The sequence below is a fragment of the Canis lupus genome, chromosome 16 (genome assembly GCF_048164855.1).
Source record: "Canis lupus baileyi chromosome 16, mCanLup2.hap1, whole genome shotgun sequence".
Lineage (NCBI taxonomy): Eukaryota > Metazoa > Chordata > Mammalia > Carnivora > Canidae > Canis > Canis lupus.
The window spans coordinates 16,287,167-16,311,694 of NC_132853.1; the positions used below are offsets into that span (position 1 = coordinate 16,287,167).

At 45.7% G+C, this 24,528-nt stretch overlaps 2 protein-coding genes across 2 annotated transcripts in view; both read right to left on the minus strand.

Moving 5' to 3' along the window:
• Positions 1–10,090, minus strand: part of NXN (nucleoredoxin) — a 152,803-nt gene extending 142,713 nt beyond the window's left edge. Inside the window, exon 1 of the mRNA XM_072779133.1 lies at positions 9,588–10,090. Coding sequence (XP_072635234.1) covers positions 9,588–9,995 — 408 coding nt within the window. The 5' untranslated portion in view covers positions 9,996–10,090. The remainder of the gene's footprint in view (positions 1–9,587) is intronic.
• Positions 10,091–23,626: 13,536 nt separating this feature from the next.
• Positions 23,627–24,159, minus strand: LOC140607442 (thymosin beta-4). Its single transcript, XM_072782179.1, has one exon. It carries the CDS (start codon positions 24,084–24,086, stop codon positions 23,952–23,954), a length of 135 nt encoding a protein of 44 aa, XP_072638280.1. The 5' UTR covers positions 24,087–24,159; the 3' UTR covers positions 23,627–23,951.
• Positions 24,160–24,528: the final 369 nt, after the last annotated feature.

Genomic DNA, 24,528 nt, shown 5'->3' on the forward strand with positions numbered 1-24,528 from the left:
TACTTATTTATTCATGAGAGACACACAGAGAGAGGCAGAGACACAGGCAGAGGGAGAAGCAGGCTCCTCAAGGGGAGCCTGATGCGGGGGAGAGAGAGAGAGATTGAGAGAGAGACAGAGGCAGAGGCAGAGACACAGGCAGAGGGAGAAGCAAGCTTCCCGTGGGGAACCTGATGTGGGGACTCCATCCTGGGACCCCCAGGATCACAACCTGAGCCGAAGACAGCCACTGAACCGCTGAGCCACTTAGGCGCTCCAGGTAGGTGATAGATCTAACAGAAAGGAATGCTGAAATTAAGCGTGAATGGTTTTTTGAAAAGGATTTTCTTAAGTGTAGCTCATACAAAAATACACTGTATATCTGGTCCAAGAGTTATGACCAGCAAGCAGCAGAAAATTTATGTTTGCTTTTAATCATGGATGCCACAGAACAAAAGTTTCCATTACAGGGTTTCACTGGAGAATAACAGCACTCAAGCAACTTTCAATTACTATACTTCTTACTTGTCATAAAGCAGAAAGCACATGTTTGAGATTTTACTGGAAGTTAGAACAGCAGTTTCTGAAAACCTCATAAAAGGGAGGACTGATTTAGTCCTAGGATCTCGGCAGGATACCTGAAGTTCAATTTTGTCTCTGAACAAAAGCACTGAAGCAGCCCGCAGGCTTTGCATAGGATGAAGGGAAGTTGGGGGCACTTCACTGGCTGATCTAAAAAAAAAAGCCAAATCATTAAAAGGCCCTTAGAAACCACCACCGCCACAGAAAGGCAGCAACAAAAAAGAAGTTCTGGCTTTCCCATCTTCTAGGCAAATGCTTTCAGCAGTTAAAACTACTTCTATCCTATTTCAGGGTCTTCTATGCATATCTAGAGTGAATCCACACCAAAAGCCATTTGTTGAAAACAGAACTCTCAGCTCCCTCCTCTTCCATGGGGAATGTTTGATGTGAACATTTTTTAAGATACAATCTCACGAACAGAAAGGACCACTGAATTTAAGGGAGTTCAGCCGAGTCCTTTCATCCGACACTGTGACCCTCATCTAATAATCAGTTCTATTTGCTTCAATTCTCCAACTCGAACATACTTTGAAAAGTTAAAACATTTAATATCTACTGATTACTAGTCGCTGGAAGATGCAATAGGCATGCATTTTGAGTTCCTTGGAAGAAAGATTCTTGAGAAATCCAAATTATTTATGAAATACAAAAGCATAGAATCATACGTCTGCAGATAGAAGACTATGTCGATGGCCTAAGATTTTTGATATTTCGAAAGTGGAGAGTAAACTGAGGGTCCCTGGAGGAAAAGGGGGTGAGGGGATGAGGTAGGTAACTTGGTGATGGACATTAAGGAGGGGCATGTGATATAATGAGCACTGGGTGTTATATAAGACTGATGAATCACTGACTTCTACCTCTGAAACCAATAATACATTATATGTTAATAAGTTTTAATTTAACTAAAATTCTTTTGGGTCGCCTGGGTGGCTCAGCAATTGAGCATCTGCCTTTGGCTCAGGGTGTGATCCTGGAGTCCTGGGATCCAATCCCACATTGGGCTCCCTCTGCCTGTGTCTCTGCCTCTCTGTGTCTCTCATGAATAAATAAATATTTAAAAAAAAAAAAAATAAATAAATAAATAATTTTAAAAAAACAAAACAAAAGTAGAGAATAGAGTCTTTTCTTATTTTTGAGCATGGAATTACAGGGCAATGAAGTTACACGTCTATTTGCTTGTTTAAGTGCTCTTTAAACACTCATTAAGAAACAAAAACAAACAAAAACACCCACATACTGTGGATATATACAATTATACAATTCAATTAAGGCCCAACTCTAATATTAAGCGTTAAAATTAAGCTATGTAATAGTGAAAGTGCACATTTCAACTTACACAATGTGGAATCTACCATATTTTCACATACCCAATCTAAAAATCACATGCCTGCTTTTTGTGATCACATTACCCACGTCTCAGCACATGACTGATTATCTTCCCCTCCCTTTGGTTGATTCTGTCCTCAAGAAGCTTATGGTCTAAATGAAAACTAAAAATAACCTAAGTGCTAGGGTATTTGTACATAAGATCTATGGAAGCCCACAGAATCATTCCACCCTAGAGGGAAAAGAGACAGGAGAGCTTCTTAGGGAAACAGGGAAACAAGGACTAAGTTTAGAAGTTCCAAACTCAGGGCAGCCCAGGTGGCTCAGCAGTTTAGCACCGCCTTCAGCCCAGGGCCTGATCCTGGAGACCTGGGATCAAGTCCCTCCTCGGGATCCCTGTGGGGAGCCTGCTTCTCCCTCTGCCTGTGTCTCTGCCTCTCTCTCTCTGTGTCTCTCATGAATAAATAAATAAAATCTTAAAAAAAAAAAGAAGTTCCAAACTCAGCCAGTTGGGAGTAAAGTAGACACTGCACAGGAGAGAGAAGAGGCAGAAGAGTGATGTACCATGCTCTAGAATTTGGATTTGACCCCAAAAGCTATGAAGAACTACTGAAGAATTCTAAGCAGGAGAATGACATGATCAAAGTTGTGATTTTTGGATACAATCCAAAAGTTGTGACCTTTTGGAAGCAGTCTAGAGTGGTGCTGAGCTGCTCAAGGTGGGTCTCCAACCCAGTGCTTGCCCACAAGCTGTTTCTTTTTTTTTTTCCACAAGCTGTTTCTTACTGGTCCACCAGGTAAGTAGAGAAACTGAGAATACTCAGAAACATGTATAGCAGCTCAACACTACGGCAACACCCAGGTTTGTGATCAGTGGGCTCATCTTGATGAATAGGACAGAGACCAGCTTGTGCAAGGTCAACCTGGTGGGGGGCTGCATGTGGTTCAACCCAGATAGGAATCATGCTTTAATAAGGCCACTTGCATTGGTGTGACTGACTGTAAATTAATAAAACAAAATAAAATTGACCATTGACTACAGACAGCTTGAGAAGTTGATCTGAGAATCATTTCAGGGATCAAGATTGGAAGCAAGGAGGAGCGCGTGGGTGGCTCAGTGGGTTAGGTGACTGACTCTTGGTTTCAGTTGGGGTGAAGACCTCCTGGTCATGGGATGGAGCTCCCTGTCAAGCTCCATGCTCACTGTGGAATCTTCTCCCTCCTCCACTGCCCCTCCCGTAGCACGCGCACCTCGCAGGCTCTCTCTCTCTCAAATAAATAAATAAAACCTTAAAAAAAAAAAAAAAAGACTGGAAGCAAGGAGCCCCAGGAGAAGCTGCTGGTACACAGTGGTCAGGATGAAACCTAAAGTCAAGCAGTGATGGTAGGGATGGTGAGAAGAGGTCAGAGTTGAGAGGTATTAAAGAGATCAAATCAACAAGACAGTGCCATCGGGGTATGAGGTGTGCAGGAGAAGCAAGGATGGCTCCTGAGATTCCAGGACTCTTCCTTCCTTTTATTGATTTATTTTTAAAGATTTTATTTATTTATTTATTTATTTATTTATTTATTTATTTATTTATTTAATTTATTCATGAGAGACACACACAGAGAGAGAGAGAGAGACAGACAGACAGACAGAGAGAGAGAGAGAGAGAGAGAGGTAGAAAGGCAGAGACACAGAGGGAGAAGCAGGCTCCATGCAGGGAGCCCGATGTGGGACTCAATCCCGGGTCTCCAGGATCACACTCTGGGCCGAAGGCAGGGCTAAACTGCTGAGCCACCAGGGCTGCCCTCTTCCATCCTTTTAAAATAATGGCCAGATATAAAGCAATGTAAGAGTTGGGACCAGCAAAAAGATTCTGAATTCACAGCCATTTTCTTTGAGTGCCTTTGAATAAGCAGAATGGGGAATTAATAACAGAAAACTAAGCACCCTAGTGGTTGGCATTGAGCACCATTGGGAATTCAGAATGTGAAGAAAGAAAACATCCCATGTCAAGCCTATGTTCTCCCCCTTGAAAAGAAATCCTGCCTTGAGGAGCCCAGTCTATTCAGAATGGGGCTAGCTAGAGCCCTGGAGTCCCAAGTACTATGGGAAAAAAAAAAAAAAAAAGACACCTCCCACCATACACGGAGGGTTTTGTTCATCCTCCTCCCCAGATATGTATAACACAAAGCCTTCTTTCTCAAATTTGTGCAGATATTAAAACAAGACCTTAAACCAAAAGGAACAGTGATAAAGGAGGGGGGAGCATAAATGGAGAGCATAAATGAAATCAATGACCCTAACCTCAAAACCCACAGCTTTCCTCTTGTGCTCTGGTTCACGTCCTCATGTGTATCAGTTAGCAAGGGCTGTGGACAGCTAGCCAGTCAGGCCTGAATCGCTACCTCTAGGCCTGAATCATAACCCACAAGGGCTATACGTCTAAGCAAACCTATCTGACAACATTCCAGAGCTCAGAAGGGAGGTGGCCAGTGTTGGGGGAGGGGGACGCGGGGGAGATCGTCACTGCTCCAGAGAGCGGGCACCATCCCTTTCCCAGGCTGAAAGAGCAGTAATCCTGCAAGCTTCACACTGCCCAGATTTAAGCAGGCAGGATCAGTGGCAGACACTCCTAATAGCTCTGGCAAACCACAAAACGATCACCAAGTACATAATTAATCTCTCTCAAGAAGGGTGCCTCATCATCTTAAAGTTGTTACCCTTTATCATGTCTGGGCTTCATTGATCTGATGTCTCAAGTTTCACTGGCAAGTGGGAGTATGGTGCTCTGTAAATCTCAGAACCATCAGTTCTTTAAGGAGTATTTTTTAAATATTCACTTGCTTTTGTTGTTTCATTTTTCTAGGTCTTTCTCCTCAAGGGCATTTCTTTTAACCCTTATCCTCCTTAACACTTACAAAACTCATTTGTGTTGGGATCCCTGGGTGGTGCAGCGGTTTGGCGCCTGCCTTTGGCCCAGGGCGTGATCCTGGAGACCCGGGATCGAATCCCACGTCGGGTTCCTCCCTCTGCCTATGTCTCTGCCTCTCTCTCTCTCTCTCTCTCTGTGACTATCATAAATAAATAAAAACTTTTAAAAAATAAAAAAATAAAACTCATTTGTGGGCAGCAGTTTAGCGCCGCCTTTGGCCCAGGGCCTGATCCTGAAGACCAGGATGGAGTCCCACGTCAGGCTCCCTGCATAGAGCCTGCTTCTCCCTCTGCCTGTGTCCTCTCTTTCTCTGTGTCTTTCATGAATAAATAAAATCTTAAAAAAAAAAAACTCATTTGTTAGAAAAATTGTAACAGTTTGCAATTCTGTAATGTGATATATTCCAGAAGGCTCAAACTATGAAAGGAATTCCTAAATTTCAGGACAACTTCAGACAACTTCGAGGAACAGCTAACACATACTGAGCACATACTATGTGCTCAGTAAGCACAAGCTAGGCGGATGCTATTATCATCTCCATTTTACAGATTTGGCACAGACAAGTAGGGTTAACTTGCACAAGGTCACACAGCTAACAAACGACAGAGCCAGGATCTGAGCTCAGGCAGCTGGACAACAGTCCCTATTTTTAACTATAACTACACTAGACGTCTTCATTATACAGAGAAGAAAAATTAAAGATTAAAAAATACATTACAAATAATGGAACAAGGAAAAAGCCTCTCGAGGAAAATTGCTCTTACTACTTTAATTGGACTGTTGTCTTTTATTAGAAAGATCTAAGTCCTGGAAACACAACGAACAGAGGGAACCTGTCCTGGCTGGTCCAGGCTCCTTTGGCAGATGATGGAAAACCCAAATTTTTGAAGCTGTGCTTTTTTTGCCGTCTTTTTGCACCTTCAAAGTGTTCAGTCGGTGTCATAGGGATCATGTCTCTTAGTGGCTAGGGTATCTGGATTTGGCAGAGGATGAGCAGGGAGAGATGCAGCTCTAAGACTGTTTGGATTGGTACCAAATCTTGCCCCGTTCCAAAGAGCCTAAGGGATGCTGGTGAATTCTAGGCCATGCCTCTGGTTTAGTCTGACCCAAAAGAACCACCCAGAGCAAGCAACCCCACAGGGAAGCAGGAAGAATAGACCAGAGATAATCAGGGATACCTCCTGAGTGCTGCTCTCATGTCCCAACTTTCTCTTTTCCCTTCTGCCTGGAAGGAATCTGTCCAGTCCAAGACCAGTGGCCCTGCACCATTTGATGTCAGCACTCACAATGACCAAATGTAATCCATCAGGCATCCAGCCCAGGCAAAACCAAGCCTAGTGGTTTTAAAACCCAAAATCTGTACTCCCCTCTATGATGCTGAAGTAGATCCTGGGGATCGACTCTCCTATTCTGACAACTAAGTAACTTATCCTCATCTGTAGAAATAGATCAAATCCCTAAACTTTCCAACTGTTTATCACCTTCTCTCTCACCAGAAATCTGAAAAACGTCTACTAACAAAACAAAAAGCAAACCTACTTATTAGAACAAGTCTAACTACCTTAACTTGAAGATTATATGTTTCCTGACAAAACTGCTCTTGTGAAGGCACTCAAACTTCTATTATCATCTAATTACAATTTCTATACAGCTATTTACATATGTGTGCTTGGAAGCCAAAAAATGAAGCTTCAATTACTTTTGCACCTTCCACAAAAGCAAGCAGAAACGGGAACACCTTCCTTTGGGTTTTTTGTTTTTTTTTTGGTTATTTTAAATTTTTATTTATTTATGATAGTCACACACAGAGAGAGAGAGAGAGAGGGGCAGCGACACAGGCAGAGGGAGAAGCAGGCTCCATGCACTGGAAGCCCGACGTGGGATTCGATCCCGGCTCTCCGGGATCGCGCCCTGGGCCAAAGGCAGGCGCCAAACCGCTGCACCACCCAGGGATCCCTTTTTTTTTTTTTTTCTAAGATGCTGGAGTCCTTTTATTTGCTGTTTTCTCAGAGTTCCAATCAAGGTGAACAGAACCAGGCAAAACGCAAGCATAACATATATGGTCATCCCCAGGCTTTCTTACTGCATAAAGGAGAAATTAATTAAAAAAGAAAAGAATACCACACAGCATTTTCTTTCCCCACCATAATTTTTCAATTTTCTTTAGAGAAATTCCAGCCAATAACTAATTAGAACCATATACTTTGTTATCCCAATAGGAAGAAGTATATGAATGGTTGTAAAGAACAAATGTTAATGAGAACTTTAAAAAATTAGTAATCTGGAACTCTGGTTGCCTGTCAGTATAAAACAAAATTCTCTTCTGTGAAAATATTTTAGTAGTTGATGAAACAACATGGACAGAGTTCAACAGCAAGAAGGTAAGTGTTCACCCACTCAGCCCCCTAGATGGGCGATGCCCTGACCTTTTTCACTGTTCTGAACATGGAACTGCCACCACTGGCTCACAGACTCACTTTTAAGCATCTCGATTTCAAACAGGAGAGACAAAACTCAAAATTGCAAAAAAGAAAATGTTTTCTCTTTGGTTTCAAGGGAGAAAATAATTCCTGTCAAAGTGAGTTCACTGCTTTTGTAATTTCTAAAAGCATGTTTTCCATAAAGAACACAGCTGAAGTCTTTTTACCTGGTATATCACGATGAATGTTTCTGGGATCAGATCTTGAGTTGCCTATTCATGAATATCCTGAAGCAAAAACTACCTCCTCAAAAACTGGACTTATTTTACAGAACAAAGCGAACCACTGGATGAAGGACAGAAAAACTGTGAGCAAAAAATAAATGTTTAAGATGCCATGCACCATGGTTTGGGCATGTTCAGTATTCTGAACTGTATTTTCAAATGAGGGTCTGTCCCATGTCATCCAAACTCTCATCCTAGTAGAATTAGCAGGTCCAGAGCAGGGCCACAGACCACTTTTTTGTGTGTGTGCAAAGTGACTAGCCAGGGCAGAGAAAACCAGGTGTGGTATATATGTGGTATATATCACATGAAATATTCTCTTTTTTCAAGAAAAAGCTTTAACTATTTGCAAAACATCTCAATTTGCTCCATATTTTTACCATCCAACAAATTTACTTCCTTCACTGTGAAAAACACAATAGGCCTTAGGTCTGTAACATTTTACCATCATTGTAGGTTTGCAAAAGCTAGAAATTACTTACGTTGCCCAATAAGGATGTTATTTTACACAACTGGTATACAATAGAAATTTGCCACAACAATGAAAGTATTTTTTGGTAAATCACTTTCTGATCATTATTCCTCCCTGAAAGGATCATAAAAACAGCTACCAAGGAAAACAAAGAATTCCCATATTTTTAAAGCAAAAAAAGACTAGCCATTCAAATTCATGCACTATCAAATATGAGCAAAATCACCTAAAAAGTGGTTAATATGCTGTTTTGCTTCTGTGTGAGCCCATGTTTTCCAATGTGAAATTTACAAACTGTATTTGTTAAACTGTATTTCACACTTTAAATCCCAAGTCTGTACCTTATACCGCGTGAGGATGGGTGATTTACTGGAGACATTCGGGGTCACGGTATAAGCCTTTTGCTCTTACTAAATCTAAATCATGCTTCTCCACAAGACTGTACACATGAAAGAAACACACGGCACGCCGTTACCATCCTCTCTAGAGGCACCTAAAAAGCCCCCAGAACAGCCCTTCTCCTGTCCACTCCATAAACTAAGATTCTCCCTAGAAAGGGAAGGGGATGGATTCATACGCTGCATCGGGCACACCAATTAAGTAAGAGCGCTCCAAAAGTTGTCCCGTTTCAATTCGTGACAAAATTTCTCGAATCCGTTTTTATTGAAACAGACATCTTCAATCCATCAGATTACACTCGAAAACCCAAAGTAATTTCAGCAGCAAGCTGGCAGGAATGAGAAGTTGACAGCGAAGTATAAATTTCCCCAAATCCTCGTTTTTCCAGTTAATCTGCCCCTATTCAGCATTTAATTCGAAGTGTGCCAACACAACACCGACCGAGCAACTGAGATCGGCGTGGACGGGTCTGTTGCTGTGCCTGGGAGGCGTCTGGGGAGGACTGCTGGACAGGCAGACAATGAAAAGCTCCCCGGTGGCCACCAGTCGAGCCCGAGGGGGCGGAGGGAAGGAGAGAGAGAGAGAAGGGGAGAGGAGTGGGCGCCTCCTCAACCAGAGCCGCGGTCAGCGGCTGCCTCTCCCGGGGCGGCCTGGCCTCGGCCTGGGCGTCCCGGGTCACGCGGGGAGGGGTCCCCTGAAAAGCAGATTTCTCCCGGAGCGAGGAAACTTCCTGGTCTGGGCATTATGGGTAGGGGGCGAGCGCCTCCCCCACCCACCACAGGTATCCGCCGGGAGCCTGGCGGCCGAGCGGAGGAAGCAGCCGCTCCCTGCACCTCTGGTGGGGAGTGGGGGTCACGGGGTCGGGACCCCGGCCGGCGAGGCCGCCCGCGAGACGCGGCTTCCGGCGCGTGGGGACCTGGCTGTCGGCTGCTCGCGACGCGAGCCGGGGTCGGGGACCGGAGGGTGTCAAACTTCCCCCAGGGCGCGCGGCCTGGCTCCCCACCGAGGAGTTGCTGCGGGAGCCCCGACGCGGCAGGGTCCTCCGACGGGGGCGGGCATCACAGAGGACCGGGACACTGACGCGCACGACGGGAAGCGCGCGCAGGGCTACGGCAGCGGCGCCGGCGAGGACCCCGCTCCCCCCAACTCGCGGGCTGAGCGCCCAGGCCGCCCCCCGGCCGCCGATGAGGCCCGCGCCGCTCACCTTCCTGTGCTTCTCCTTGTAGGGCAGCGCCAGCCACGGCATGTCCCGCACGAAGTCCTGCCACTGGCGCTGGTCCTGGTCCGAGGACACGAAGACAATCTCCAGGCGGCGCCGCGGCTCGGGCTCCGCGGCCGCCACGGCCCCCGGCCCCGGCCCGGCCCCCGCCCCTGCCCCCGGCCCCGGCCCCGGCCCCGGCCCCGGCCCCGGCCCGGCCGCCGCGTCCCCTCGCAGGCGGCCGTAGAAGGCGGCCAGGCTGCCGCTGAGCTGCGCGCAGGGGGCGCTCAGGCTGCAGCCGAAGTAGAGCCCGAGCAGCGAGATTCCGCGGGCGCCCAGCGAATGCACGTCCACCTCCTCGCCGCCGCCCGTCACCAGCTTCTCGCCGAGCAGCTCCTCCAGGAAGCCCGACATCCTGGCCCACCGCAGCCCCGGGCACGCGGGCGGGCAGGCGGCGGCGACCCCGCTCCCTCGGTCCGCGAGGCGGGGCGGAGGCGGCAGCGGCGGCGGCGGCGGCAGCGGCAGGCGCGGGGCAGACGAGAGCCCCGCCCACCCGGGCCCGCCCGCGCCCCGCCCCCTCCGGGCCGCCCTCGCCACGCCCCCTCCGTGGCAGTCCCGGGCCGCGCTGGGCGGCGATGCGCTGCTGCCGGCGAGCGGCGGGCACTGGCTCCCAGCGCCGGGCGGGGTGGGGGGTTGCCTGGGAGAGAACCCTGACGAGAAAGCCGGCCGGAAGCAGCCCACTCTGAGGGCGTGCTCCCGGCTCGGCGCAGAAAGGAGAGGGTTCCGCTGAGCCGGCCTCTCTGAGGTGGCAGCCCTCGCGGACCTGGACTTGGCCTCCACCCTTCCGAGCTTTCAGCGCTCTTCCCTGACTGAACTGAAACGTCTCTTCCCCAGACACTCCCACAGTCCCCCCGCCGGAGTGCTCCCTCCCTCTCCCGCTCCCCCTCCGAAGCCTCCCCGGCCATTTCGTACCCCACTGGCCTCCCAGAATGCTGACAAGACTTAGCATTTTCATGCACGACTACCACTTCAGGCTGGGGCTTGCACTGATTTCTCTGCTGTGTGGTTTGTGTATGTTTTGTCTACTCTAAGAGAACTGGAGGACGCCACCTCGTATATTTCTCTGGGAGCTTCTGATCTGGGGCTGGTCACACGTGAGCGTCCACGCTGCTTGCGAGTGGGTCGCCCTGCGGGTTCAGTCCCCAGGTCGCAGCAGCCCATTCATTCCCCTCCAGCGAGTGGCTCTCTTCCATCTCCACAAGCGCAGGCGACAGACGCCGCGGCCTCTTTCAGTCCCTGCTGATTGCGCTCCTGAATACGTTCCATAGCTTCTATAAAGTCTGGTGGTAGTTAAGAAAAATTCTAGGAATTTTATTTATTTATTTATTTATTTATTTAGCCAGCTGGCAAGACGCTACCCTGTGCTTCGATTGAACAGGTGGTCTGTGGCAAGCCTTCCCGCCTCACACACACGAAAAAATAAAATGCATACTCTGCCAAGTCGCGATGGAGGAGCTTCATTCAGTGTGTGAGCTCAGCTACCAACATCCTAGTGAAAGGGAAAAAACGCCCCTCGCCGCCCTCCGCCTCGCCTTTGGAAGTTATTTTTTGGGCATCTACCGCCATCTAATGGAAACAGTGGGGAAAAAGCGAGACCTGCCAGAGCCCAGTGTGTGAAGAGACACGGCTGGCAAACAGTATTTCTGTTATTTTATAGCGGCTTTCCACGCACACAAACACACACAAATCATGGCATGTTTTACAAGACTTCATTTAAACCTCAATATAATCGCAAGATTTTGCACAAACAAATTTTCATGGCCAAGGTTCTCGTTTTGTTTTTGTTTTTTCTCCCTAGGATAGAACAAAGAATTGTACTAGTTTTCATCTCAGTGGAAACGTTAACCACACAAACTGGTAAAACAGGTGATGGTGGAAACCAAGAGTGGATTGACCATCTCTAAAAATTATACCCACTCTCCTAGTTTCCACCTAATATTGCTGCTCATTTCACAGGGAGGATCTTTGGATTGAAGACTGCTTTTATTTTATTTTTTTTAATTTTTTTTTTAATTTGTATTTATTTATGATAGTCACAGAGAGAGAGAGGCACAGAGACACAGGCAGAGGGAGAAGCAGGCTCCATGCACCGGGAGCCCGATGTGGGATTCGATCCCGGGTCTCCAGGATCGCGCCCTGGGCCAAAGGCAGGCGCCAAACCGCTGCGCCACCCAGGGATCCCTGAAGACTGCTTTTAAACAGGCAGGAACCCTATTGCAAAAGGCAAATTCTGAGGTACATCGTAGAGTGCCATGCCAAAATTCTGTGCCACTACAGGGACAATCTTATTTTAAAACACACAGAAAGCATCACTTTTTAGTGAAAATGTATTAAATGTATTAAAGCTATAACAGACATTAAGTTATTAGATATCTTTTTAAATCCTGAAAATAGAGGCACCTGGCCAGCTCAGTTGGTAGAACCTGGCAGGCTTTTGCCCTCAGGGTCATGAGTTCAAACCCCACGTTAGACATAGAGATTTTTTTTTTTTTTTAAGGAAAAGATTCTGAAAGTAAGTTAAAATCCTTGTTTTTTCACCCAAAGCATCCTTGAAATACTCATTGGTGGCTTATATTAAGCACCACTGAAATCATGTGAGACAGATAGATCCTACGTTCGGACATTTTCAAATGAACACTAAAGAGGTATAAAAGGACTAGAAGCATTTACATCCTATGTAAGCCAAAGGACAAAGTATTTGGTGTGGAGCTAGGTGAAGTGGGAATTTGGGGGATTGCAAATTTGGGAAAATAGTGCAGTCACTATTAGAATACTTAGCTTTGGTACACTAGGTGCAAGCCTGATATAAAGAGGTAGTTTGTTCAGCATTTTACTTTTATTATTTTACAGGAAAGCACTTTCCACTGGAGTGTATCCAAACCAGCATCTGGCACCTGGGAAAGTGAGAGTTTGAACATACTGCACATGAAATATAAATAAAATTTAGAGAATTGTTGGTGCAGCAGGCCTTGGTTAGAAGCCAAATAGCACAGCTGCCTTTTAAAAGGGTGTGGAAAGAGGAGATTTGCAATGGAAATGATTCCAAAATCATAATTCTGGTGGGTGTTTGTTACAAGAAGAAGCCCAAGGAGACTCATTTGGCTTCCTGTAAAGAATAGCCAACATCCTTTGGCTTGTGAAAAGCACTCTCTCTGCTTATGCAGTTCAAGAGACCCACAGATTATGTCCCTACTGGTATTTAGCTAGTTATATGAGTTGACTAGCTATTATTTTTCTAAAGATTTTATTTATTTATTTATTTAAGAGAGAGAGAGCATAAGTGTGGAGAGGGGCAGATGGAGAGAGAGAAGCAGACTTCCCACTGAGTGGGGAGTGCCATGTGGGGTTTGCCACTGGCCTTGATCCCAGGACTCTGAGATCATGACCTCAGCCGAAGTCAGACCCTTAACTGACTGAGCCACCAAGGCACCCTTAGCTATACTGAAAATTATTGTTTTAAAATGTCTATTTAGGGACCACAATATGCTTGACATTGTACAGAACATACATATTTACAGAATTTCCCTTTTGAGAAATTGCTTTCTAAGGCACATGATGCTATACAAAACATGTACTGACATACACACACGTACGCCTGTCACCTTTTAAGATTTTTTATTATTATTATTTATTTATGATAGGCACACAGTGAGAGAGAGAGGCAGAGACACAGGCAGAGGGAGAAGCAGGCTCCATGCACCGGGAGCCCGACGTGGGATTCGATCCCGGGTCTCCAGGATCGCGCCCTGGGCCAAAGGCAGGCGCCAAACCGCTGCGCCACCCAGGGATCCCCACCTTTTAAGATTTTTAAATCACTAAGGCACTTGAGTGGCTCAGTCAGTTAAGCATCTGCCTCTGGCTTGGATCATGATCCCAGGGTCCTGGGATCAAGCTGCGCATCAGGCTCTCTGCTCAGAGCCTGCTTCTACCTCTCCCTCGCCTGCCACTCTGCCTACTTGTGCTTTCCCTCTCTCTCTGTGTATGTCAAATAAGTCCTTCAAAAAATATTTTTAAATCACATTTCTTGGTACTCAAGTATAGTAGCATATGTGCACAAAGATGTGTGTGTACAGATATTTATTGATAAAGTGGTGCAATCAGAAAGACTGGAAAATTGGAAACAGCCTGTGTATTCACAAAGATGATTAAATCATTACCACATTACCATTTGAAATACAATCTAGTCATTGAAAATAATTAACAAAAATTCAATTTGCACTGTATTAGTCCATATTTTTCAATGAAACAGAACCAATATATATAGTGATTTTTTTTTATTTTTTTTATAGTGATTTATTACAAGGAATTGGCTCACATTGATTAGGGAGGCTGAGAAGTCCCAAAATCTGCCATCAGCAGGCTGGACCCAGGAGACCTGATAGTAGAGTTCCAGTCTGAGTCCCCTGAGGACCAGGGGAGGTGATGGTGTGAGTTCTGTCTGAATCCAAAGGCAGGAGAAGACCTATGTCCCAGCTTGGAGATAGATAGAACAAATTCTCCCTTGCCTCACTTTTGTTCTGTTCAGGCCTCCATCCAATTAAATGAGGCCCTCAAGGGAGAGGGCAATCTCCTGATTCACATGTTCATCTCATCTAGAAATGCCTTCATAGACACACTCACAATAATGTTTAACCAAATTATCTGGGCACCTTGTGTCCCAGTCAAGTTGATACATAAAATTAAACATCACAAGTCAATCCCTTGTCAAGTTGGCCTCTATATGCATCTCCTTAAATCAGGCTTGCTCTCCAAATAAAGACAATAATGAGATCGTAATTCTGCCTAACATGCTACAAATATCCTGTCTACAACCAAAAATGCACTCTTTTACCATAAGAGATAAAGTCCCTTAGTGATGTTTACTCTTCTCCTTCTCCTGTGACTTGAATATAATAATGTTAACAATACTTAAATAGGGACGCCTGGGTGGCTCAGCCATTTAGCACCTGCCTTCAATCCTAGAGTCCTGGGATCGAGTCCCACTTCGGGCTCCCTGCATGGAGCCTGCTTCTCCTTCTGCCTGTGTCTCTCTCTGCCTCTCTCTTTCTCTCTCTGTATCCCATGAATAAATAAATAAAATCTTTAAAAAAATACTTAAATACATCTATGTTACATTATAAGTGAATAAGAGAAGGAAGAAACAAAGATGTCTGCCAAACCTTTATGTATACATACATATTCCTAACAATATAAGAAGGAAATATTCATGACAATTATAGTTCTCATGTCTACAACTGGTCATATGATCGCAGCTAGTATTATAACTACTATGCTTCTTGTATCTCCCTTGTTTTAAGCAAGCTCCTCAGCTGGTCTTGTTTCTTTACCTGGTGGAGTGACTCCAACCTTCATTCCTGAAGGGTCTGGGCCATTAGTAGTCCCGCCTGGATTAGGTCGTTGTAGTTTCCATTGACCTTAATCATGCCTGATGGGACCTCCTATATCCCAGACACACTCTTTCTTGCCTCTACAGTAGAGTAGGAGTCCAATTTCTCCTTGATAGCCAGGATCAATCACCCAGCCAGCACAGCAGCCCTTCTTTGCCTGCTGGTTCAGAGGTATGAGGAGCTCCAAGTGGCTAGGTAGCAGTCTTAACTTTCAGGGCCATGAAATCGTTGTGTTGTTACTGGTGTAAGCATCCCTCTCTTTGGAACTATGACTCCCCTCAGCCAGGAGAGCAGAAAATTTGGCAAACAACAAGCAAAATTTTTGCTAGTGGGCAACTAGGGGTAGTAATTAGTGGAGCCACACACCATTTCTTCCCCTTGATTCCCAGACCCATGAATTTATTGGATACTAGTTCAGGGCATACACAGCCTTCTAGAGAATCTTCCTCCACCCTGTGAGGTACTGCCAACTATCCATGTCCAGATGAAGTATCTATTCTAGTAACAATAAAACATTGCCCCTTCCATGATGGAAACTATCCAAAGGAACCAACCTGCCACCAGGTAGCTGATTGATTGCCATGGTGTCATACTGGAGGCTTGGTGTTGGTCTCTGCTGCTTGAAGATCTGGCACTCAGCAGTGGCTACAACCAATTCAGCTTTGGTGAGGAGAAGTTCATGTTGTTGAGCACACATAACCTCAATCCCTGCCCCCGTGGTCACTTTGCTCATGAACTCATTGGGCAATGGCTGAAGTAATTGTAGAAAGAGGCCTAACTATCCACAGAATGGGTCATCCTATCCACTTGATTATTCAAATCTTCCTCCGGGGGCAGCCCGGGTAGCTCAGCGGTTTAGCGCCGCCTTCAGCCCAGGGCGTGAACCTGGAATCCTGGAATCCTGGAATCCTGGGATCGAGTCCCACATTGGGTTCCCTGCATGGAGCCTGCTTCTTTCTCTGCTTGTGTCTCTGTCTCTCTGTGTGTCTCTCATGAATAAATAAACAAAATCATTAAAAAAAAAAAAGAAATAGTAATAGGTTGCTTCAGGAAGGAAATTGAAGGACTAGAAATAGATGTGAGAAAAATATGGAAAGTATTTTAGCCCAAGAATAAAATACTTTTTGGATTTTCAAATAAGAGTTTATTCAAAAGATAAGATACTATAAGTAGAGAAAAAATATTAAAGTACATCAGGACAAAAAAAATAAAGTACATCTGGACATCTCTGAATGAAAGAAAAAAATAAGGTGTCCTACCAAAAAATTCAAGTTCCATTATAAAAAAGCCTGTTTACTACAAAATGAACATTTAAATTATAAAAGTCTTCCAAGTCCACTTAGTTTAAAAAATAATTGATTCAGGGGCAGCCCCGGTGGCTCAGCGGTTTAGCGCTGCCTTCAGCCAAGGGTGTGATCCTGGAGACCCGGGATCGAGTCTCACATCAGGCTCCCTGCATGGAGACTGCTTCTCACTCTGCCTGTCTCTCTCTCTCTCTCATGAATAAATAAATAAAATATTTTAAAAAATAATTCAATAAATTTTATATTTATTTATTTTTTTAAAAGATTTTTATTTATCTATTCATGAGAGACACAGAGAGAGAGGCAGAGGGAGAAGCAGTCTCCCAGTGAGGAGCCCAATGTGGAACTCAATCTGATGAGGGACTCGATCCGGGAACTCTGGGATCACACCGTGAGCCAAAGGCAGATGCTCAACCACTGAGCCACCCAGGCATCCTGATTCAACAAATTTTAAATCAAGATAGATTCAAACAAAAAGTGCATTCCATTTAATTGAGAGTTCCCTGTAAAAGATTTTTTCTGTAGATTAATGTTGTATTACAGATCTTATATGTGTTTTATCTGTTCCTTTTTTTAAAAGATTTATTTCTTTTTTGGGGGGGTGCGGGCACTAATCTGGTGGGAGAAACAGAGGGAGAGTATCTCAAGCAGACTCCCTGCTGAGCTCAGAGCCCCACATGGGCTTGATCCCACGACCCCTGAGATCAAGACCTGAGCCCAAGCCAAGAGTCGGTTGCTTAACTGACTGAGCCACCCACACACCCCATTATCTGCTCCTTTTTAAAAAGTTGGTCTTTTCTGCAGATCCACTGATAAGGTAAATTCCTAGACAGAGAGTTGAGTGGAGATGTGTTGAGGGTCATGATGAGGGACAGGAAAGCAGGGCATCGTCCTCATTGGTTATAATCAGAAATGTGGTGCTTATCTCGCTGGCACCAACTTCACAGGTAACTTTGGGAAGTCATCATTACTGTTTTTATTGTTCACATCATCTCTCAGCAGAGCAGAAAGAGCCTCTAGTCCCGAAGCCTCCTAACACTTTTCTGAGTTGGAAGTGTGAGGTGCTGGAAAAACATTATGCATATTTCCATTGTCTCCAATACTTCTCAGATCAAACCAGGATCACAATTTGGCATCACTGTGACCCTATTGCAGACACAGCCAAAGTGGATGATTCATTAACCGAGTCTGAAGTTAGGTCCTAACAATCCACCAGACTGCCAGACTGTTTGCCAAGTCTCCAATCACTTTTTGTAAGCAAAGCCAAAGCAACAGCCCAAGAGATAGTAAGCAAATCTGGATTATTGGGTATGGATAAGGAAGTAAAAGCTCCAAACAATTATGCCATGGGAGAAATCTGCTCCAGAACGTTAAGACCACCCACCAGAATCAAGCTACAGTCTAAAGATCTGTCACTGGAAACAGCACAGGATAGCTTTGCTCTCACCATGGCTTTCTTAAGTAAGAGGCAAAAAGGAATTAAGAAATCCTAATAATAAATATTTTCTAACCATTGTCCTTGACTGAGGACAGGGCACAAGTAAAAGAAATGACACACAGTCAAAAAGTCCGAGCTCAGGGACGCCTGCGTGGCTCAGTGGTTGAGCGTCTGCCTTTGGCCCAGGGTGTGATCCTGGAGACCTGGGATCGAGTCCCGCATCGGGCTCCCTGCATGGAGCCTGCTTCTCCCTCTCCCTCTGCCTGTGTCTCTGCCTCTCTCTCTCTGTGTCTATGAATAAATAAATAAAATATTAAAAAAAAAAACCCAGGTTGAGGAGCACCTCAGTGGCTCAGTTGGTTAACTTCGTCTACTTTCAGCACAGCTCATGATCTCAGGACCCTGGGATCAACCCTGCATTGGGGTCCCTGCTCAGTGGGAAGTCTGCTTCTCCCTCTCCCTCTGCCTGCAGCTCCCCCTGCTTGTACTCTCTCTCTGTCAAAGAAACAAAATCTTTTAAAAAAATCTTTTAATTTAAAAATTAAAAACTAAAACCAGGTTGGTCTCAGCATCCTGCGTCCTGGACCTGCTTCCAATCTGACAAACTCTTCTTGTCCATATGAGGTCCTCGTGCCTGAGGACCTGGCTCAGGTCCATTTGATGCCTGGCTCTTATTCTGCTGTCTGATCAGAAGCCTCCTGCCAATGATCCTCGAAGAAAATCGTGCTCCTGAGTGACAGGTGATTAGCTGTGAGGATGTTATGACAGAAAAATATAGAACTCCGCTTGCCCTGCCTGTGCCATGGCCCCAGCCAAGCATCACACCTGCTGTGCCTCTCCGAGAAAAGCTTTCTCAACCCGGAGGATCTCCAGGTTTCTCCCTCAGCCAGGAAAAAGGCATCAGGACCCAAGACCATGCAGGAGCCTCAGCCTCCTCTCACCGCCCCTGATGAAAATCATCTTGTGCATCCTTCTGAACTGAATAGCCACTGTTTCCTTGGGGGAGCTTTTCATCTTCTTTTGACCTACATCCTCTGAGGGTCCCTGGTACAGGTAGCCAGGTGTCTGCTATAGCAATACCTCCAGGCCAAAATCAAGAAGAGCGCCTGGGCAACATTTTGTCCATATAAGGAAGCCAAAATGATATCAAACATGGTGTTCCATTCACGGAAATGAGAACCCCTCTGTCTCTTTTTTTATTGTTATTAGTAATCTCTACACCCAACATGGGCTCAAACTCAGGACCCTGAGATCAGAAGTCACATGCTTTACAGACTGAGTCAACCAGGTGCCCCAGAACCCCTCTCTTTCTAATTATCAGTCAGGAACATTCACCATTTCCCAGGGCTTTCCTACATATTTCTAGCAGTTCATGTCTCACCTTTTTGCCCTATTGCCCCCCAACTGGTTTCCTCAGAAAGGGGAAGGTGTTCCCTGTTCCCACAGCTTGCTTGTAGTAGTGGTAGGCTGGTAGATGTTGAACAATAACAACAAAAAGCCCCAACTTACAGCATGTACTGATTCCTATGGTGTAAATATTCCCATCATGGCCAACTTCCAGCTACCAACATGAAGTCACTGATCGCAAACTTGAGAAGACAGGCCAGCAGGACACCATTACGTGGCATTTCTATCAAACAGATATGATCGATAGCCTCAAGAGCATAAATAGGAACGTTGGTTTGCAGGCTCCCCCGGGGCTTCCCGGCTGTGATCTGAAACTGGCCCACATGCAGAGGGCAGGGAGAGACAGGAGGAGGAGACAAATCACTCCAGGTGGGTAGGGGGCAAGTTTAATAAGCAAGGGAATGAGGTTTGTCTTGGGGAGCTATGAGACAGTAGCTCTCCACACCCACTCACCACATCTGAAAAGTTGATATAGAGGCCTTACCTGGGTCCAGTCACATCTACTGGGTGCAGATGTTCTCAGCACCACCTCACTAACTCAAGGTTGTGCGAGAGGAGGGCCTGCAGAACTCACATTCCAGAGACAGGGGAGGGGCTGAGGCTCCTCTGAGTGCCTGGATCCCATTCACAGGGCAGCAGCAGTCATGCATCCTCCATGTCCTTCCCCAACAAATATATTTAGGAGGTGAGGAGCTTTGAGTATATACATATATTACCTTTATTTTTTAAAAAGATTTTATTTATTTGTGTGTGTGAGAGAGAGAGAGAAGGCATGAGCAGGGGTAGGGGCAGTGGGAGAGGGAGAAGCAGATTCCCTATTGAGCTGGGAGCCCAATGTAGAGCTCAATCCTAGGACCCTGAGATCATGACCTGAGCTGAAGGCAGACGCTTAACTGACTGAGCCATCCAGGTGTCCCATATTTTTAATAGAATTTAATTGTAAATGTATATAATTTAAAATAATGGTCATGCTTAATAACCAGTTTAAAAAATTCCTATGAGAGGCAGCTCTTGTGAATAAGTAGGAGCTCGCCCCAGGACCCCATTGCTGATAACAGATTCTTCCTGAAATCCCTGGCTGGGGTGAAAGGGACAAGTAAGGCACAACATTTTTTTTTTTTTAAGATTTTTTATTTATTTATTCATGATAGTCACGGAGAGAGAGAGAGAGAGGCAGAGACACAGGCAGAGGGAGAAGCAGGTTCCATGCAGGGAGCCCGACGTGGGACTCAATCCCAGGTCTCCAGGATCACACCCTGGGCCAAAGGTGGTGGTAAACCACTGAGCCACCGGGGCTGCCCCTCTAAAAAAAATTTTCTCTAAGTAATTTCTATCCTTCCCCCCGATGTGTGGCTCGAACTCACAATCCCTAGATCAAGAGTCACGTGCTCTATTGACTGAGCCAGCCAGGCTCCCCACCCCATTATACTTCTAATAAGTCCCTCTCTTTTTGTGGGAGCTGGCCAGGGTTGGTTTCTGTTGCTTACAATGAAGATAATATTTACTCTGTAGCTTAGAAAATTCTGGTCAGAGATCAAAGGAGGTTTCTTCCTTTTTTGCTAGGCCAGAGGTTAATTAGTTGGCTCCTTTTTTGCCTGTTATCTTGAAGTTTTAAAACCTCAAGAGATGGGCAGCCCTGCTGGCTCAGCGGTTTAGCGCCGCCTTCAGCTCAGGGTGTGGTCCTGGAGACCTGGGATCGAGCCCCATGTGGAGCCTGCTTATCCCTCTGCCTGTGTCTCCATCTCTGTCTCTCATGAATAAATAAAATATTAAAAAAAAAAACCTCAAGAGATAAGGATCAGTAGAGGAAGTTTTTCAGAAGTCCCAGTTTTCTGCTCTCAGTAATAAAGCAGTGATTATTTATTAACAGTCAAATTAGCTACACTGCTTTTTCAGCCCTCCTCTAGAAAGGTTTATTTTGTTCTTTTTTTTGCTTCAAAAGTCTGAACAGTAGAGAACTTATCCTGCCTCTCTTAGAGCGATGGACAGAGGGAGCTTCCTCATGGGACACAACTTAACCACTACTTCCAAGAAGTTGGGTGACTTAACTTCCTTTTGAAAATCCAAATGAGTACATAGAAACTGCTTCCAATATAAATTATTTTCTTTCCTTTTTTTTTTTAAGATTTTATTTCTTTATTCATGAGAGACACACAAGAGAGAAGCAGAGACATAGGCCGAGGGAGAAGCAGGCTTCCTGCGGGGAGCCTGATATGGGACTCAATCCTGGAATCTGGGATCATGCCCTGAGCCGAAGGCAGAAGCTCAACCACTGAGCCACTCAGGCTCCCTAAATGATTTTCTTTTTCTTTTTCTTTTTTTTTTTAAGATTTTATTTATTTATTCATGAGACACACACACACACACACACACACACACACAGAGGCAGAGACATAGGCAGAGGGAGAAGCAGGCTCCATGCAGGGAGCCTGACGTGGAACCCAATCCTGGGACTCCAGGATTACGCCCTGGGCCGAAGGCAGGTGCTAAACTTCTGAGCCACCTGGGCTGCCCCTTAAATGATTTTCAATCACAACTTTATTTGAGATGCTGAAAGGTATTAGTATATACATTAAATATCATCAAGTAACAAGCTAGCAAAGTATCTTTGGATTTGGAGAAAAATGTATGAACTTTGCAAAACAACTTTGTGGTTTTTTTATCCTTTGCTTTCTTGTAACTTGAATGAATATTCTCTTTAGAAAGAAAAGGCCAAACCAGGTGAAAGAATGTTTGTGGGACACTGGTGACAATTTACCAAGCCCGTCCCTTCAAAGATGAAGGAAGGACTGCATATGGCAAATGATCGAAGATCTTGGCTTGTAAGTACATGTTTGTTCCAATGGGCTACTGGCATGCCCAAGGTGCCTCTCAAATTTTGAACAGTTACCTTACATCCCAAGGTTTACAATGATCCAGGGGGTATATCTTTCTTCTAGACAATTCAAGTTTACTAGCCAAAGCTTCTGAAAAGAAATCTAGAGGGATCCCTGGGTTGCGCAGCGGTTTAGCGCCTGCCTTTGGCCCAGGGCGTGATCCTGGGGACCCGGGATCGAGTCCCACGTCGGGCTCCCAGTGCATGGAGCCTGCTTCTCCCTCTGCCTATGTCTCTGCCTCTCTCTCTCTCTCTCTCTCTCTGTGACTATCATAAATAAATAAAAATTAAAAAAAAGAAATCTAGAGGACCAACAAGAGTGGGCAACTTTAACCCTGAATCCTCAGCCCAGAAAAACTGGATGCTATTTGCCTCACTTGCTGCTGATCTAAGAGATGCTGTATAGGCATCTCAGAGGGAAGTAGGGCTGTCCAGGAAGGACTTTTGGGGAGAGACAAGTGGTATGGCCATATACCCAGGTAGGGGCAGTCTCTGTCCAAATGTGGTGCCTGACCCATCATTCTTTCCTAGCCAGAAACTCTAGCCAAGCAGGTGTGCAGGGCTTCAGGTGGCCCCATGTTAAAACCAACACCCTGCCTTATGCCACCATATGTGACAGGCAGTGCAAAGATTGTACCAACTCTTAATTCCTAAATCTCCTTGGATTTCCCCTCTAACCCACAGTTCTCACATGAAGACAAATCCATCCTGGTGATGCTGGGGGATAGTGCCACCTTCTCAGGCTACTTCAGCTCCCGCTCCAGCCCAGCTACCGCCACTTCTTAGTGTCTTCTCCTTCCATGAACTTTTCAGATACCACATTTCCATCCTTGGCTTCCAGTTACCCTATGGTTGTGGAGGGCATGGACGAAGGCCCTTTATTTTATTTATTTTTTTTAAGATTTATTTTATATATTTTAGAGACAGAGAGTGAGTGCATGCATGGGGAGGGGGGTAGAGCCAGAGGGAGAGAGAATCTCAAGCAGACTGTACTGAGAACAGAGCCTGACTCAAACTCACAGCCCTGAGATCATGACTTGAGCTGAAACCAAGAGTTGGATGCTTAACCAACTGCACCACCTGGTGGCCCCAAGGACCCTTAAATACAGTCAGTTGTCCAGCACCCACTGTCCACAGTGAATCAGTTGGCTAATGAGAATATCTATGTGGCCATACCTCCTGCTGGTGACAGGACTATTCAGTCGACTCTCTGTTACCAAAGTCACATACAATTCAAATCCACGTGGACACAGCACACTTCTCCACTTGGACCTCCTCATTCTATCCCACTCATGCTCTTTCTTTTACTTCCAGGCTCCAGTGACATGCTGAGTGAACTACAGGCCAGCTAAGGGCTCCTGGACACCTGGGATGAGATATGATCAGACCCTCCTCCTGTTGAGCATCTACGAGCTGGCATCCTTCAAGTGAGAGTCCTCCCCTCAGACTGTTCTGACTCTATCACCTTCCCTGTGAAACTAATTCCTTTTTTTTCTCACGTTTTAAAACTTTATTTGCATATTAAAAAATTGTGCATTCCAACAATTAAACTCATTTGAACTCATTTGGCACCTGATTAAACTGCATTTTAACAGCCTGCAAGATACCTTGGGCCAGCTTGGTTTTTTACTCTAGATCTCAGTGTCCTCCCACCCAGCTTCTTCCTTCACCAACATGCAAGTTCTTTTCCTTCCCTGCCAGCCAGCCAGACAGGCAGATGGGAAAGGCAGGCGCCTTCGTTGTCAGTAGTTCTCCATTCTTTGATGTGAAAAGGAGCAGCACAGTCATTTAAACTTGATCCAACCGCTTTGCATCTTACAAAGTTAAACAGCTAAAAGAAGTAAAATAAGAAGGCAATGCTTGTGGAATGTACAGTGCATATTGGCGGCGCACGCCTCATTACGATTCGCCTGCTTGCTTCTCCTGTTCAATCGTTTCTTTCGAAGGCAGTGGATTTTTCTCTTGCGTTTCGGTCTTCTTCAATTTCGACTTATCGAATTTCTCAATCTCAGCCATATCGGGTTTGTCAGACATGGTTGCAGAGGAAGCGGAGCGAGGCGCACGAGCGAGCTGGATAGAGAGGGATCCGGTCTGCGCTGCGGTCGCTGGCGAATAACTAATTCCTCTTTAACTGGGCACCCGGGTGGCTCAGTGGTTTAGCACCTGCCTTTGGCTCAGGTCATGGTCCCTGGGTCCTGGGGTTGAGTCCTGCATCGGGCTTCCCGTGGGGAGCCTGCTTCTTCCTCTGCCTATGTCTCTGCCTCTTTCTCTGTGTCTCTCGTGAATAAATAGAAATTTTTTTTTTTTTTAATTTTCCTCTTTAACTGTTCCCTGTTCTCTCTGGCCCACTGAGATGCTTCCCTGTTGCCTTGTGATCGGGACAGACAATGTGACGTGGGGAACCAAACTGTAACACGAGGCTGCTGGATTCCCAATGATGCCAGGGCCAGATAGAGTCCCCAGACTATTGGCAGAG

Coding starts and splice junctions, on each gene's coding strand:
- LOC140607442 (XM_072782179.1), bottom strand. CDS start 24,086: ATGTCTGACAAACCCGATATGGCTGAGATTGAGAAATTCGATAAGTCG.